This window comes from Ruditapes philippinarum, unplaced genomic scaffold, assembly GCF_026571515.1.
Source record: "Ruditapes philippinarum isolate M1 unplaced genomic scaffold, ASM2657151v2 ctg3196_1_1_1_1, whole genome shotgun sequence".
Classification (NCBI taxonomy): Eukaryota; Metazoa; Mollusca; class Bivalvia; order Venerida; family Veneridae; genus Ruditapes; species Ruditapes philippinarum.
In genome coordinates, this window is record NW_026854803.1 from 44050 (window position 1) to 60450 (window position 16401).

Consider the following 16401-nt stretch of genomic DNA (forward strand, 5'->3'; position numbering starts at 1 on the left):
TATAGTAAAACATAAAAAAATCTTCTTCTCTGAATTGGCAAAGGCTACAGATTAGATATTTGGCATGAAACATTGTGTAGTAGACCTCTATCAAGATTGTTCAAATAATGGCCCTAGGGTCAAAATTGGCCCCGCCCTGGGGGGTCATTGATTTTCATTACATACATATAGTGAAAACTTGAAAAATCTTCTGGTCTGAAACTAAATGGCCTAGAGCTTTGCTTTTTGGTATATGGTATCATCTATGGGTCCTCTACCAAAGTTGTTCAAATTTTGTCCCTAGTGTCAAAATTGACCCCGCCCGGGGGGGTCATAGGTTTTTCCTTATATGTATATAGTAAAACATAAAAAATCTTCTTCTCTGAATTGGCAAAGGCTACAGGTAAGATATTTGGCATGAAACATTGTGTGGTAGACCCTCTACCAAGATTGTTCAAATAATGGCCCTTGGGTCAAAATTGGCCCGCCCTCGGGGGTCATTGATTTTCATTATATACATATAGTGAAAACTTGAAAAATCTTCTGGTCTGAAAGTAAATGGCCTAGAGCTTTGATATTTGGTCTATGGTATCATCTATAGGTCCAAAACCAAAGTTGTTCAAATTTTGTTCCTAGAATTAAAATCGGCCCGCCCTGGGGGTCATTGATTTTCCCTATATGTATATTGTAAAAACTTAAAAAATCTTCTTTCAAAGTACCCAAAGAGCTAGAGCTAAGATATTTAGCATGAAACATCTTCTAATGGGTGTCTACCAAGTTTGTTCAAATAAAAGCCCTGGGGTCAAAATTGGCCCCGCCCCAGGGGGTCATTGATTTTCCCTATATGCATATAGTAAAAACTTAAAAAATTTTCTTTTAAAGAATGCAAAGAGCTAGAGCTAAGATATTTAGCACGAAACGTGTTCTAATGGATGTCTACCATGTTCGTTCAAATAAGAGCCCTGGGGTCAAAATTGGCCCTGCCCCGGGGGTTATTCATTAGCTCGACTTTTTTTTTTTTTTAGATATATACATACATATATATATATATATTATATACATACATATATATATATATACATATTTATATATATATATATATATATATATATATATATATATATATATATATACAATATACATACATACATACACACATATATATATATATATATATATATATATATATATATATATATACAATATACATACATACATACACACATATATATATATATATATATATATATATATATATATATATATATATATATATATATATATATATATATGTATTGCATTTTTTGGTGTGTGTGTATATATGAAATATATATATATATATGTATGTATCTATATTGTATATATATATCTTATATATATGTATGTATATACATAAAAAATCTTCTTTTAAAAAACCCAATAAGCTAGACCTTAGATGTTTAGCATGAAACATCTTCTATTGGGTGTCAACCAAATTTGTTCAAATAAAAGCCCTGGGGTTTAAACTGGCCCCGCTCCGGGGGCCTATATACAGGTGAGCGACTTTGGGCCATCATGGCCCTCTTGTTTAAAGTTTTGTATTTAACAACAGCCACAGTATTTTCAACAAGTTTTGAACAGGAAATTGTCAAATTTTGTCAAATTTTGTATTTCTAGTTGTTGTAATTTACTGTTTTTCCATTTACCAAAATTATGTGGTTACATATAACTTATACTGTGAACTTTGCTCTGTTGATATTCAGCTAGCTTTGGTAAGGTCAGTGGTTTAACTTGTAATAGCTCTTGCTTGAGTTCATGCATTATATGTAACATGGACACCAAAGCTGAAAATTAGCCATATAACCTTTACTGTACACTATGGGCATGTCATAAAAATGCCAGCAAACTGTTGACATTCACTTAAATGTACCAAAAACCATGTTATATTGTGGGTTATTAATGAAATACATATATGTTGTGTAATTATGAGTAAATGATAACATAACCTGAGGCTTCCATTAGGTTGAAAATTTGGAAGTGGGAGAATCCAAAAAGCCAGACATCAGAAACCACTTTATATTGGTTAAGAAGGAAAAGCATTACATTTTGGAAGTCACAGACAAAATAAGGGAGTAAATGACTCCCAAACTTCCAATTATGGAGGCCCTGTACAACATGTGGTTAAATGTGTGGTTGGTTTCTTTGCAGATTAAAGGATTTTTATAACAGATGTCAGAACAGTTCACGTGACAGCAGGAAAAGACCTGCAGAATCATGTACAGAGGAGGAAATAACTCGAGGTAAGAAAATCACTTTGATATATAAGATGGTGTCATTTCAAGTTATAGATAAATAGCCAAGCATATTTCATCATATTAGCTTAAGGAACATCAGTGGTTCTACTCAGGTGCCTGTTTGTGCCTAAGGGTACTTGAGGTCTTCCTCCACCAGTAAAGCTGGAACATTGCCAAATGACCTATACTGTGTCAGTGTGACATAAAACCCAATCAAACAAATTTTAAACAAACAAAATTTCATCATAACCACAATAGGGTTTTTATTCTGTCTATTGAAATAATACTTGAAATTAGGCTATCTTTCTTGTTTTGGTGTTGTTGCAACTGTTGGATTAAAGTTTTACATATTACTTGGGGACAATAATTGGAGGTCACTGTTTCTAATGATGATTTTAAATTGTAAATGTGTTTTTATGTTTTCAGAAATAGGTAGTACTTCACTAAAAAGATCGTTTTTGTGTCGCCTTGAAAAGGTGACATATAAGGGTTACTTTTGTCGGCGGCGTCTGTGTCGGCGTCGTTGTCGGCGTCCCCTAAAGCTTGTCCGGAGCATAACTCAGTCACTATAAGTCTGATTGACTTCAAACTTGGTATGAATGCTTATTTCAATAACCCGAAGTGCAGTGCACAAGGACCGGTACTCTGCAGTTCTTATTTTTTGAGTTATTGCTCTTTGTTAATTTTCATACTTTAATTTTGTCCGGGCCATTTCTCTTCAACAAAAAAAGCTATGGACTTGAAACTTCATAGGATGATAGATCTCATTTTTAAGAAGTGCAGTGCACAAGAACCAGTACTCTGCACTTCCTAATTTTTGAGTTATTGCCCTTTGTTAATTTTCATACTTTATTTTTGTCCGGGCCATTTCTCCTAATGTATAAAAGCCATGGACTTGAAACTTCATAGGATGATAGGTCTCATTAAGAAGAAGTGCAGTGCACAAGAACTGTTACTCTGCATTTCTTATTTTTTGAGTTATTGCCCTTTGATTATTTTCATACTTTAGATTTGTCCGATAAAAGCTATGGACTTGAAACTTCATAGGATGATAGATCTCATTATTAAGAAGTGCAGTGCACAAGAATCTGTACTCTGCATTTCTTAATTTATGAGTTATGGCCCTTTGTTAATTTTCATACTTAATTTTTGTCCAGGCCATTTCTCCGAAAGTATAAAAGTTATGGACTTGAAACTTCATAGGATGATAGATCTCATTAAAAAGAAGTGCAGTGCATAAGAACTGATACTCTGCATTTCTTATTTTTGAGTTATTGCCCTTTGTTGATTTTCTTACTTTATTTTTGTCCTGGTCATTTCTCCTCAAGTATGAAAGCTATGGACTTGAAACATCATAGAATGATAGATCTAATTGATAAGAAGTGCAGTGTACAGAAACTGCTGCTCTGCACTTATTAGTTTTTTAATTATTGCCCTTTGTTATTTTTCATATTTCATTTTTGTCCTGGCCATTTCCCCTAAACTTCATTGTTCACAAGGCGACACATCCGACTCGCAGAGTTCTAGTTAAGAAATAACTAGAACTGCATTTTAAAGTTTAATACAGCTATGCAAATTTCTAATTTTTTATCAAGAAGGAATACTTGCATTATACTATGGCCTTTTTTTCTGAACATTAGACACATTTGCACATTGTCTTTCATTTGACATGCTGAAATATGACCTTGACCCCCAAATCCACCAATCACTGTTCATTTGTATATTAACAAAAAATGATCTACTTCTGTTCCTACTATTTAGTGTGGTGGCATAGCATTCTTTGCACAAACTTGCTAATCTTACTATTCATTAACATATGAGCCGCGTCACAACAAAACCAACATAGTGCGTTTGCGACCAGCATGGATCCAGACCAGCCTGCACATCCGCGCAGTCTGATCAGGATCCATGCTGTTCGCTTACCAACTCTATTACAAGTAGAGAAACTGATAGCGAACAGCATGGATCCTAATCAGACTGCACAGATGTGCAGGCTTGTCTGAACCAATGCTGGTCGCAAACCCATTATGTTGGTTTTGTCATGTGGCATGGCTCATTTCTTCGTTTGTTTCTAAAGATTCCAGTAAAACCATACAAGGCAAAAGTGGAGCATTATGGAAACAAAACAGTCAGACAAAAGAGTGTGTTGATTATATCAGTAAACAGAATGAGGGAATGAATAAGAAATCACAGGAACCTGTAGATAGCAATGAAAAGTTACCTGTAACAAATGTAGAAGCTCTAAATGAGAAGGAAGTTGCTTACACGATTTTTGAAGATGGTGCTAAACTGGGAAAAGCTGACAAATTACCTTTGACAAATGTTGAAGCAGTGAGTGAAAGGATAGATGAAAGAAATAATGCTATAGCAATTAGCAAAGATCAACCATCAGACAATGAAGTAGCACAGGAAATGAACAACAATGGTGAGACAGAATATGAAACTAATTTCATTTATAGTAAATGTAAAGTAAAAGATATTAACACTTCTATCAATAATAACAGCTGAAGGTAATGTTAAAGGAACTCCACTGAGGTCAGCCTGAAACAATGTTAAAGGAACTCCACTGAGGTCAACCTTAAACTTGACTTGTTCTTTAATAATATAGGTCAACAGTTACTGGGGAATTAAAAACAGAAATATTATGCAAAAGATAACTAAGAAACATATTCAAAAATAAATAGAGAATAATTATTGTATACCGAACCTGAAAACAAAATTTAAAACACTTAGTTCCTGCTAAAGACTCATTGATGGTAAATTCCAATTAGTGTTTATTCATTAACTCTACTTTTTTCAACTTAAACCCCAAGTGAATATAAAGAATAGTGCAGGAAAGTCATATATTTGTTTGTACTAGTATTAATGTTGACAAAATAGATGGGAGAAAATACACATGCTTTGCTAAATCAGTTTCTTCTATTTATCTTTAAGATGGAAGCTCAAAAGATACTGAGAAAGAAAGAAAATCAGCAAAAAGTACAGAGAAAATACAAATAATAGATAATGCAAATGAAGGGCAAATTATAAATAATGTAAAGGAAAGGCAAATTATAAATAATGTTAAGGAAAGAAAAAAATTGAGGAGTGAAACAGGGGAAGAACAAACAACTGACAAAACAGAGATGAAAGGCCTTTCAACAAATAGCACAAATGAAAGACAAATAAGAAATGAGACAATGGATGGAGGAAAATCAGCAAATAATTCCGATGAAAATGCAAGGGGAGAAGATAAACCAAAAACTGATACAAAGACAGGACAAATAGACAATACAGGTAAAGAAGTAGAAGCAACACCTGAAACAGAAGAAGGACAAAAACCTAATAATAACATGGAAGAAGGGCAAGCAGCAAATGATAAAGAGGAAACAGATAAATCAACTAATAATGTAAATGATACACAAACAGAAAACAATACATTGAAAACTGATGTAACATCAATTATTAGAAAAGAAGACATAACAGCAGATGGTAAAGTTCAAGAACAAACAGCAAATCAAACTAAAGGAGAACAAGCCATAAATAATACAGTGGAAAGGCAAACTGGAAATGATATAGAGGAAAAAGATGATTTAACAAAAGATACAAGAGAAGAAGGTAATTCAACAAATATTACAAAGGAAGTACAAACAAAAAGTAATGTAGTGGAAGAAGGACAATCTGTAAACAATACAATGGAAGAAGGTAAATCATCAAATGGTACAAAGGAAAGACAAACAGCAATTAATACAGATGACCAGGGTAATTCTATAAACAGCACTGTGGAAAAACAAACAAGTGATACTACAGCGGAAGAACATACAACCAATAATGAGGTTGCTGTAATAGATCTAGAAGTTCCAGAAGCTAGTAATGTATCTGTACCCTTTGGAAATGCTCAAAATGATAGTAATGATAATGTAGTTGTCATTGATTTAGAGAACAACACTGAAGTTGTTATTATTGACCTAGATAAACAGGATGAAGAGATATTTAATGGGAAGCGTGGCGGTAAATTGAATAATAAGAGAAGAGGCAACATTAAGAAGAGATTTACAGATAAAGGAACAATTGTTATAGACAATGATGAGAATTCGGAACCAAAGAATTCAGAATTAAAAAAACTAAGTAAGTATTGTTGGTTATTAAGAAGCCAAAGTGTAAAAATTTTAAGTATGGTTTATTTAACTGGAATGAAAACATGGTTAGCAACAATTTTAGCGTTAGGCTGAATATTAATTTAGAATTGAATGCTTGTATTAATATTTTGTACTTTAAAATCTTAAATCTTATATAATTAACATCGGTGTACTCAGACAGTATTGATTACAACTATTGACTTTAACTCAATAGTAGGGAGAGCACCTTACGACTCGACAATATCTGTAAATAAAAAACCTGTCTCAACAGATACAATTTGAATAATAAAGCTTACCAATTTGATCAGAAATGTCCAGAGATATTTGAAAATGCATTGACATTTTGTTTATAATCGTTATATCATTATTAAGAGAAAGATGTTGCTACATTATACTGTCCAGTATGTAAACTGCATGTAGACAGTGACCTATGGACAGGTCATATGAGGGGAAAGAGACATAGACTAAATAAACAGGTAAAATATTTTCACTATAATTTTTAGCTCGACTTTTCTATGAAAAGGGGAGCTATCCTACTCGCCCCGGCGTCGGCGTCACACCTTGGTTAAGTTTTTCGTACGACCCCACTTTATTTCAGAAGTATTACAAGTATGGCTTTGAAACTTACCATACTTGTTCACCATCATAACCTCCATCTACAGACAAGAGTACATAACTCTGTCAAGGTTTTTGACAGAATTATGGCCCTTTTTTGACTTAGAAAGTGTATTGAGCTTGGTTAAGTTTTTTGTACCACCTCACTTTATTTCAAAACCATTGGAGGTATTGCTTTGAAACTGACCATACTTGTTTACCATCACGACCTTCATCAACAGACAAGAGGACATAACTCTGTCAAGGTTTTTGACAGAATTATGCCCCTTTTTGACTTAGAAAATACATTGAATATGGGTAAAATCCACTTATTGCCTTAACCCTTTGAGATATTGCTTTGAAACTTTTAATGCTATTTCACATCATTACCCCCATCTGTACGCAAGAGAAGGTAACTCTGTCAAGGATTTGTTTTAAAAATTAAGGCCTTTTATCGACTTAGAATCTAAAAAAGCTTGATTTATCTATTACTTGTATTATAAGGTAACTATAATACTTTCACATACAAAGTCAAATCTATATATTATGCTGATTGTACAAAAATATACTGCTTCCTTGGCATAGATTTCTTGAAAAATTATGTTATTATGTCATTTACCAAGGTGTTCTGAGTGACGTAAAAATACCTTATTCTCTCAAAGTGGGTTTAATACTATTAAATTTATTTAAGGCTCAACTCAGTTTTTTTTTCTTTCTTACCAGCCCTCTTTTGACTTAAACATTTCAAACTTTGCTGCAGTGTTCAAGGGTATCACACAATTCAGTAAAATAATTCTTCACTAAATATCTTAATGCTCATGGCCATTGTTCACTTTAAAAATACAGAGATTCTTGTATTGCCTTTTACTGCAAAAACTTTTTTTATTGGCAAGCAATAAAAAAGTCGAGCGCGCTGTCTTACGGACAGCTCTTGTTGTGTAAAATTACAAATCATCAACTTAGTGCAATAACGGAAGATGTTCTTCTAAATTCAATAGCAGTTAATCAGTTATTGCACTAAGGTGACAAAATAGGTTCATTATCATAACCTTCAGTAGTTTGATTATCAGTCTTGGTAAAGATCCTAAATCTTATAACTTTTGAGTGAAAGTTTTATTATTAATTATGAAAATTAATTCTTATGATTTTAACCCAAAAGTTTATTAAGATTGGTATTTTTTAAGCAATTTTGGCGTATGTGTTTATTTTTAGCTCATCAGAGCACAATGTGTTCAGTCATTTGTTGTCACTTGATGTCTTGAGTCAAAATGTCTGTCCCGACTTCTTTTAACATTACATCTCCTAAACCAGTTGGTCAATCATAACACAATTTCTAGGAATAATTCTAATGGGTGATCTTCTTTCAAAGTTGTTCAAAAAAAGCAGAACTCTGGTTGCCATGGCAACTAAAAGAAAAAACAGTTAAATCTTGATATCTCAAATTGTAAGGGACTAAGCATTTTACTTCCACAATAAATAAAAATCCAGGCTCAGCTTTCACTAATGTTCTCAAACTGAGACAAATATCTCATCCTAAGATTTTTACGTGCTGTTACCCTTTGTATACGAGAACATGTATGTTTATGCCAGATTGAAAATTGAAGTTGTGTTTCTACTGGTATTGGTTGTGCTGATTCTTGAATCACTTTTCAATATTTTATAGAATATAATCAGCATTAACACAAAGCACATGTTTCTATGAAGCACTTATACAAGCATCAAAGTACTCTATTTTTACACCTCAATCATAAGACCATCATTCATTGTCTTCCAGTGTCTCATATTTGGTATTCAAATACCATGCACGGGGTTAAGGCTGTTGACTTTAAATTACCGCGATATACTTGGGATTTTAGCAAGTGTGGAAGATAGCCAGCTATCTTACAGAATGTTCATAGTTCTACACAGATGTGCCGCCTTAAGCTTGAAATAATGCTAAGTGGGGCATCTGAGGTCTTTCTCCACCATTTTAAGGTTAGAAAATTGCCATATGACCTCTTAACAGTGTCTGTGATCTTATTTTTACAGAAAAGACTGGAAAGCAAACATTGTAAGGACCTGTACAAAATTTGTATTGATCAAATGAGAAAGCAAATAAACAGAAAGAAGAAAGAATGGAGGTACACGTGATTTTAGTTTCTATTTGTCAGACTGTCATTGATGTTATAATTTGTATAGGAGTTAAAGGTGCATCAAAATATATCCAGAAAATTAAACTTGAGAAAAATGTACAAGATTTTAGGAAAAGTAAAAATATTTGCATATACATGGGTTGCAGGTGGTGTTTGCAATGTGTAAATTACTTTCTTTATTCACTTCACAATATTTTACTTTTTAAAAACATTTTTTTTATTTTTCCTGAAATTAGCATGAATCTGAAGGCAAACTGCTTTAAATGATAATTGCTTACAAAATCAAGGTGCCTTAAAATTGCATTAATATTGTGCTCATGTTGGCAATTTAATTAATGAATGATTAAAAGAGGCCTGTTGGTTTTCTTTAATAAAGTAGGTAATGAAGGGGATCGGTGGCCTAGTGGTTAATGTGTCTGTCTGTCAACCCAGGGATCATGGGTTTAAGATCTAATTGTGTCACAACCATGCTTCTTCATATGACACCAGTACTGGTTGGTTTCAGAAAGTGGACTTGAAAGTGATTCATGTTAGTTACAAAAACTTGTTTGCAAATCAAGCTTAAATAAATATGTTTAAACCAAGCCTAATATGGTAAGCATTTTAACCTTGAGTATTTTCAGGAACAAGCAGAAAGTTAAATCGAGTGAATGCGGCAAAGAATGTAGAAAAAATAAAAGTACTAGTTATCAGGAGTCAGAAGTAAGTGTGAAATAATGTTGATCTTGAGTAACTTATCTAGCAGTAACAAGAAGTAATTATGCCATGACCAACTAATGGAATCCTTTTTTGTAAGCCTGTTTGAAAGACAGGTCGTATTATAATTTCTGTCTTGGCGGGCGGTGTCCTGTGAGTTTTGTCCGGAAGATATCTTGTACAAGTATTGAGGAAATTTAATTAAACGTCATAGAAATGTTCACCACTATGAGAAGCTGTGTCACACACATGAACCAGGTCTGTAGGTCAAAGGTCAAGATCACACTTAGAGGTCATTGAAAAACCTTGTCCGAAACAAAACTTCTACATACATGAAGGAATTTCAATATAACTTGGCACAAATGTTCACCATTGTAAGGCTGAGGGTTCTGTGCAAAATGTAAGTGCCTGTGGCCAGGGACAAGGTCACACATAGGGGAAAAAGTTCAAATGTAAATATGAAAATGTGTATTTGGACCATTAAGTCATCATTTATTGAGGGATTGACACACAAATGGTCCTTATCATGACTACCATTGTGAAGCTAAGTATTTCCCACATAAACCAGGGCCCTGCTAAGTTTGTGTACGGGAACCATTTAGTCATCATTTATTGATGGATTGTAACACAAATGATAACTGTCATGACTACAAGTGAGACACATGCATGTACTTTGCAAGGTCAATGTCATTACAGATGATAAATATCCAGATATTGTCCGGATATTGTCCAGAGTATATCTCCTATATGCATATCTACAATGCCCACATTTCTGACAAAAGCTTTGTGACAGGCGTATTTTGCAACAATGTTGCCCTTGTTTAAAAATTGTTTTCATTAGTAAATTGATTTGACTGAACTATTCATAATTTTTATTTTAGATACAAGATAATTCTTGCAACACACATGAAAATGCCATGCAGAAACGTTGCAGTAAGCAAGGTAAGAATGTAGAAGGGAGATAATTTTTATAAAGGTAGGAGAGGTTTTATGATTCTGAAGGTAGAATGGTAGCAGAAAAGACATATTGTCAAGGCAAGAAGGCATTGGGATATAACTATTTCTAAAGGTGATACTCATTGCTAGGGAGCAGAGATCACTGGAAGTTTATAGAAATACATGTATAACATGGGAAGATCTAAACACAAAATGTTTGCATTTTTTTGTTTGTTTATATTAAACCATATTTTAAACTGCTGGAAGGATGAATAAAATTTACATGAAATTTTTGAAGAAAATAGTTTTACTGCATGTGCATTTTACATTTTGCCTGCAATTTTAATGCATGCCTTTAGAAGTTTTTGTGTTGATCATGCACTGCATGTAATGGTTAATTTTAGAGAATTTCAGTCTCTGAACTTATAAACTGAAAAAAGGAACATAAATGATTAAAATATGTTATACAGTCAAACGTGTATTAAGCGATCGTGCAAGGGAAACACCAAAAACGGTCGCTTAATGAAACGGTCTCTTAAGACTGTCAGCATGATATAAAAGTCAAAATTTATAAATGACATCTTTTTTCTTTGATGGGATTGTTTTTCAACTTCATTTTTATATAAATGTTGAATAATAAGTACACTCCGATAATCTAAACGTATGCAAATGTAAAAATGTTACGTTCTGATATTTATTGACAAAATCAGTTTTGATCCATTACGTACATGTTTACATTTTTTTCCAGAATTTTTTAACTTCTCTGTTGTTTTTCCTTGTCTCCAACACGAAAACCCTATTAGTGAAGATGTTTTCTGTTGTGCATTATTTCATTTGAAATAAACAAACTACATCTATTTGTTACGATTAATTTAATGGCTGATCAAGTTCAAGGTCAACTCAATGCAGTATAAATGTCAACAAGCGAAGTGTATACACCATCTCAGTATGGGCGGAGCGTTGCATTGTTTATCCGATATTATTGGATAATACACGTCACGCGTATACTTAACTTCATTTGCATACGCTAAAACGGTATGGGAAATAGAGTTTTTCACATGTTTATTGTTGTGTTTTGATTGCTGACACTTGTGACATAACGAGGTGGCGTTCTCTAAAAACACAATTACTTGACAGGTAAAAGTGGTCGTTTAATGAAAAGATTGATGTCAATTAGGTGACTAATTAGCGGTCGCTGGTCGCGTTGAGCAAAAAGCGATTAATACATTAAAGATATAGAGAGAAAATGATCAGGGGGAATTTAAAGTGGTCGTTTAAGACAAAAGTCGCTTATTACATGTGGTCGCATGGGCAAGTTAGACTGTATTTGAAAAATTACAATAATTTTTGCACATATAAAATGTAGATATTTCAAAGTTCTATTAATTCAACAACTGATTGGATATAATAATCATAAATTGACCCCCACTAGCTAATAACCTTTCCAATTTTTAGCAGTGACAACCTTTTATAGATTCATAGCAAGGTCAACCACTCTTAAACATTATCACAAACAAAACCATGTGTTCTTTTATGTACTTTATAACCAGATCAACCAGTGACTAATTATGTATTACCCCAGTGTATCTATCCAAATTATTCTGTCACTTTGCATGAATTTGAAAGTACTGGAAAGGTCCATTGAAATAAACTGTCTTTATTTCTTGACAAAAATAAATAAAAACCACAGTTCTAATTAACTCAATGGTGCTTAAAGGGACTCCACTGAGGTTTTTTGACATGATGGGACAGATCCAGAAATGTACTATTTTATGCAGGTTTAGGCCTCTTATCATTGTGCAAAATTTCAGACCATTCGCACACTTTGTTTTTCCAGAGTAATTATTCAAATTGTAAAATATGACCCAAAATGAAAATCGTTTAAATGCTTTTCACTCAAATCCGATTTTTTATTTATTTCTTAACTATATTTATTAACTATATTTGCATATATTTCTGTTTAAAGTGCCGCACCTTATTTATGTAAGAATTTCAAATGTTATGTTTTTAGGCTTTTAAACCTTAATGGAGTTCCTTTAAGGATGAAAATTCAAGTTGATTATTTTTTGATGTGATTGTTTTCAGAAGGGTTTAGAAAGACAACAGTTGAAAACATTGTAAAGCCTGATGATAATTCAGTTATACTGATTGACTCTGAGCATGAGGAGGAAGCACAGACTATTGGAACATTGGGTCAGTCACATGATACAGATTCAAATGTTGCTAGGCAACGTTCTTGCTGTTCTATATTTAGTAACAACACAAACAGGAGTCATTGTGTTGGAGAAGGTTGTAATGTCCAATCTAGTGGAACATTTAGACAAGAGGGTTTACAAATACCTGATCATTCTTGTCAAGGTATACATTATGGTAGGTATTGTGTTCTATATTAATACAAATGATAAAGTTACAATATTTGTTGAGAAAGTTTGTATTATTTTCACTGCGGTATACCGTACCCCGGATATTGCTCGATATTATGAGGACTTTCATCCCATTTCGCGACTTTGAACCGAGAACGAAGGTAAGTTCAACGACGATATTTTCCAAACTAATGGCTATTTCATTTATTTCAACGGGTTTTATATATCTAGAGGTATTTTTGTAGCTCTAAAAGACGTAAAAGTATTACAGGTATTTGTAAAATTGATTAAACTACCTCTAAACGATCTGCTGCTCACTAGGAAATACTGACCGCGATACTGTAGAATCGTTAGAAATTATTATATTATCAATATAAAAAAATTGAATCGAGCAATTTTTTTATTCACAATCCAAGTATGCTTTGTCCAAATTTCAGGCAAAAAGTGTGAAAGTACAAAAAGATACAGGCCAAAAAAGATACAAGAAAGTGTACCGAGTATTGATTTTAAGTGTACAGAGTATTGCAAAATAGCCAACTTTAGTGTACAGTGTATTGCAAAACAAAATGAGCACATAAGTATGTAAAATCGATATTTTTGTCTAATTTTCACGTCTGTTTATCGATTCCATTACATTCTGCTGATAATGTACTGTTTATATGATATTTATTCAAATATTCAGATTCAACAATGCATTTTCAGTGTTATTACTGTTCTTTTCCTACGGGCAAATACAGAGATTTAATTTCCAATTTGATTGAAAATCACACTATGGATGAAATAAAGTGTGTGCAAGGTCGGAAGCAGGGTCGGGAGCAGGGATGAACCATCAAAATTGACGATAGAAATCTTTAAATGCATGTCTCAAGAGAGACCCATCTCTGAAAAGAAGGAAAAGAAAAAAACATTGATTTAAGCCTCTTTTACAATTTCAAACTGCTATGAAACTATACAAAATGCTTCAATACTGATCAAACTGGGCACAAATGTTGGCTGGACCATAGCCTGTGGAACACCATGCTCAATTTGAAATTTCCAGTTACCATGACAACGGGGGGACGTCTCAAAATTGCGTTGTTTTTCCCACATCAAAACTGATTTCAAGGTGCAGCAACTTCTCAATTGATTGAGATAAAGTCTAAGATTTTCGGCGTTGATTACACGGTACGTTTAAATCGACCTGAGGCCATTTTAGCCCCCCCCCCCTCACAAGTCCCAAATCTTCTCGGGGATAAGAGGGGCTACTGTCCCACTTCAAACCCCCAAACAGAAGGGGGTACACCTCCCCTGTGGCACCTCCTTGATGTACCTTTTTACTGGGGTGTGGTGGTGGCGCCGAAAAAGTGATCACTCTTTTGAACAACATTAATTTTCTCAAACTCAAAATTTCTAAATAGCGCATGTTTTACACTATTTGAGGCCTCAAAAGGGGTGGGGTGTAAAGCCTTCAAATATGATAAACAAGAAAAGGAAAGGAAAGGCGGCGTTCAATGAACGCAACCCCCCTACGACCCAGCAACACGAACCAGTGGCAAGGAGCCCAGGCGGACCTCAAACAAAACAGGACTGCAGAAGACAGCCCTAAAACACGCCTTTATGTGGTAAAATGTAATAAGGAACATAACTTTCTTATTGCATCTGCTGCCCTTTATCATAATCTTATCAAAATCCATTATTCGATTTTTATTTGTTTGGGTCGTCAGACCAAACAAATAATGGTAGTGAAATTTCAGAGTCTAATGCTGTTAACTGCAAATGCCGAAAGTAGTCCACTTTTTTGAAGCGGTTACTTCCCTTTATAATGTACACTAACTCCGAGAAATTCAGGGGAGATCACTGCGTAAAGATGGTCAAAGAAAGGCACATTAATTTTCAAGCAAAATAATTCCCGAATGGTCGAAGATTTCTAATATTGTTTTATTGTATTTTCTGATCAAAAATTAGTAAAGACAAAGCGAACATTCAATCTCTGACATAGAAGTTTACGACGAACCTAACAACAAGTAGTTCTCAAAACAGCTTGAAACTAGCGGTTTAAAAGAAAGAAATATTTTTATTTTGTTACAAGTATCCAACAAATTACAACGCATTCAAAGTTTAAAAATAGCGTTGGCTTATAAAATTGTCAATAAATGCACAATCACAAATTACGCTGATGAATATGATTTTATCAATGAAAATACTATTTTTAGCGATGTCGATTAGACCGAGTAGTGGAATATATAAATTCTACATGTCGGACTGTTTGGGCGAGAAGATTTTCGCGAAATTAACTACTTCAATTTTAAACATAGTAGGAAGTCGGTTGATAATAGATATTGGCACACTTGCTCAATACCATCTAATATTGACAATCTTCAGGCAGCATTAATGGACTTTGGATGCTTTTTTTACTATTTAAAGTAAGATATGCAATAATTATTAACAAATTCTGGAAAGGTTGATCCTTCGATAGCAACGAGAACTTTGTAAACACAGAAAATTGCTGAGTTCGACTGGGATTTTTCATGATCAGGAATGAAAATCTGGATTATTCGCAGATGTTTCCAGTAAAGTACCTCTGAACTCTGCATATTGTGCACATATAGTGTAAATAAGTATACACAATAAGAAATATTTAAAATTAAATGTGGTGTTTACTACTTTCATTTACTCTATATTGATAACCAATACTCGTTACACTAAAAAGCAATACTCGTGACACCGGCGGGCAACTCCAACGCAATACTCGGTACACTGACATGTGTATTTATTCTCAAAATGCACTGTCATCTGGGTTCTATTGTTAATTGAACATCTACATCATTAACATTATCATCATTATCACATTTCACTCGATTCAAGTTTTTCTTTTGAGAAAGTATATGCACAAAAACATCAAATTTGACTGATCCGAGCTCATTTATCTCGTGAGCAAAGAGACAAATTATACCTCCTAATTACATTTCAAAGCTATTTCTCAACATTTTTGGGGTTTCAGCAACTAGAGAAATTATCGAAGTATTTTGTTTTTCTATAAAATTTGTATCAAACCAATTCCAAATGACTAAATATCGTCACTGAACTTACCTCCTTTCTCGTTCAAAGTCGCGAAATGGGATGAAAGTCCTCATTATATCGAGCAATATCCGGGGTACGGTATACCGCAGTGATTTTGCCATATCTCTTATAATATTCAATCAATATTGTTGAATATGGTAGCAGGGGCTGAGTGGTTAAGGTCGTTGACTTCAAATCACTTGCCCTTCACTGCTGTTGATTCAAATCCCAATATGGACTTTAGTTGGATTCTTTCATGTGAGGAAGCTAT

General features: G+C 33.6%; 1 protein-coding gene across 1 annotated transcript in view; it reads left to right on the forward strand.

Moving 5' to 3' along the window:
* The window catches only part of LOC132741106 (uncharacterized), a 54206-nt gene that overhangs the window by 24682 nt on the left and 13123 nt on the right, over positions 1-16401 (forward strand). Inside the window, exons 11-18 of the mRNA XM_060729200.1 lie at positions 2167-2258; positions 4330-4677; positions 5187-6359; positions 6743-6846; positions 8993-9084; positions 9720-9798; positions 10674-10734; positions 12814-13098. Of these exons, the coding sequence (XP_060585183.1) occupies positions 2167-2258; positions 4330-4677; positions 5187-6359; positions 6743-6846; positions 8993-9084; positions 9720-9798; positions 10674-10734; positions 12814-13098 (2234 nt within the window). The remainder of the gene's footprint in view (positions 1-2166; positions 2259-4329; positions 4678-5186; positions 6360-6742; positions 6847-8992; positions 9085-9719; positions 9799-10673; positions 10735-12813; positions 13099-16401) is intronic.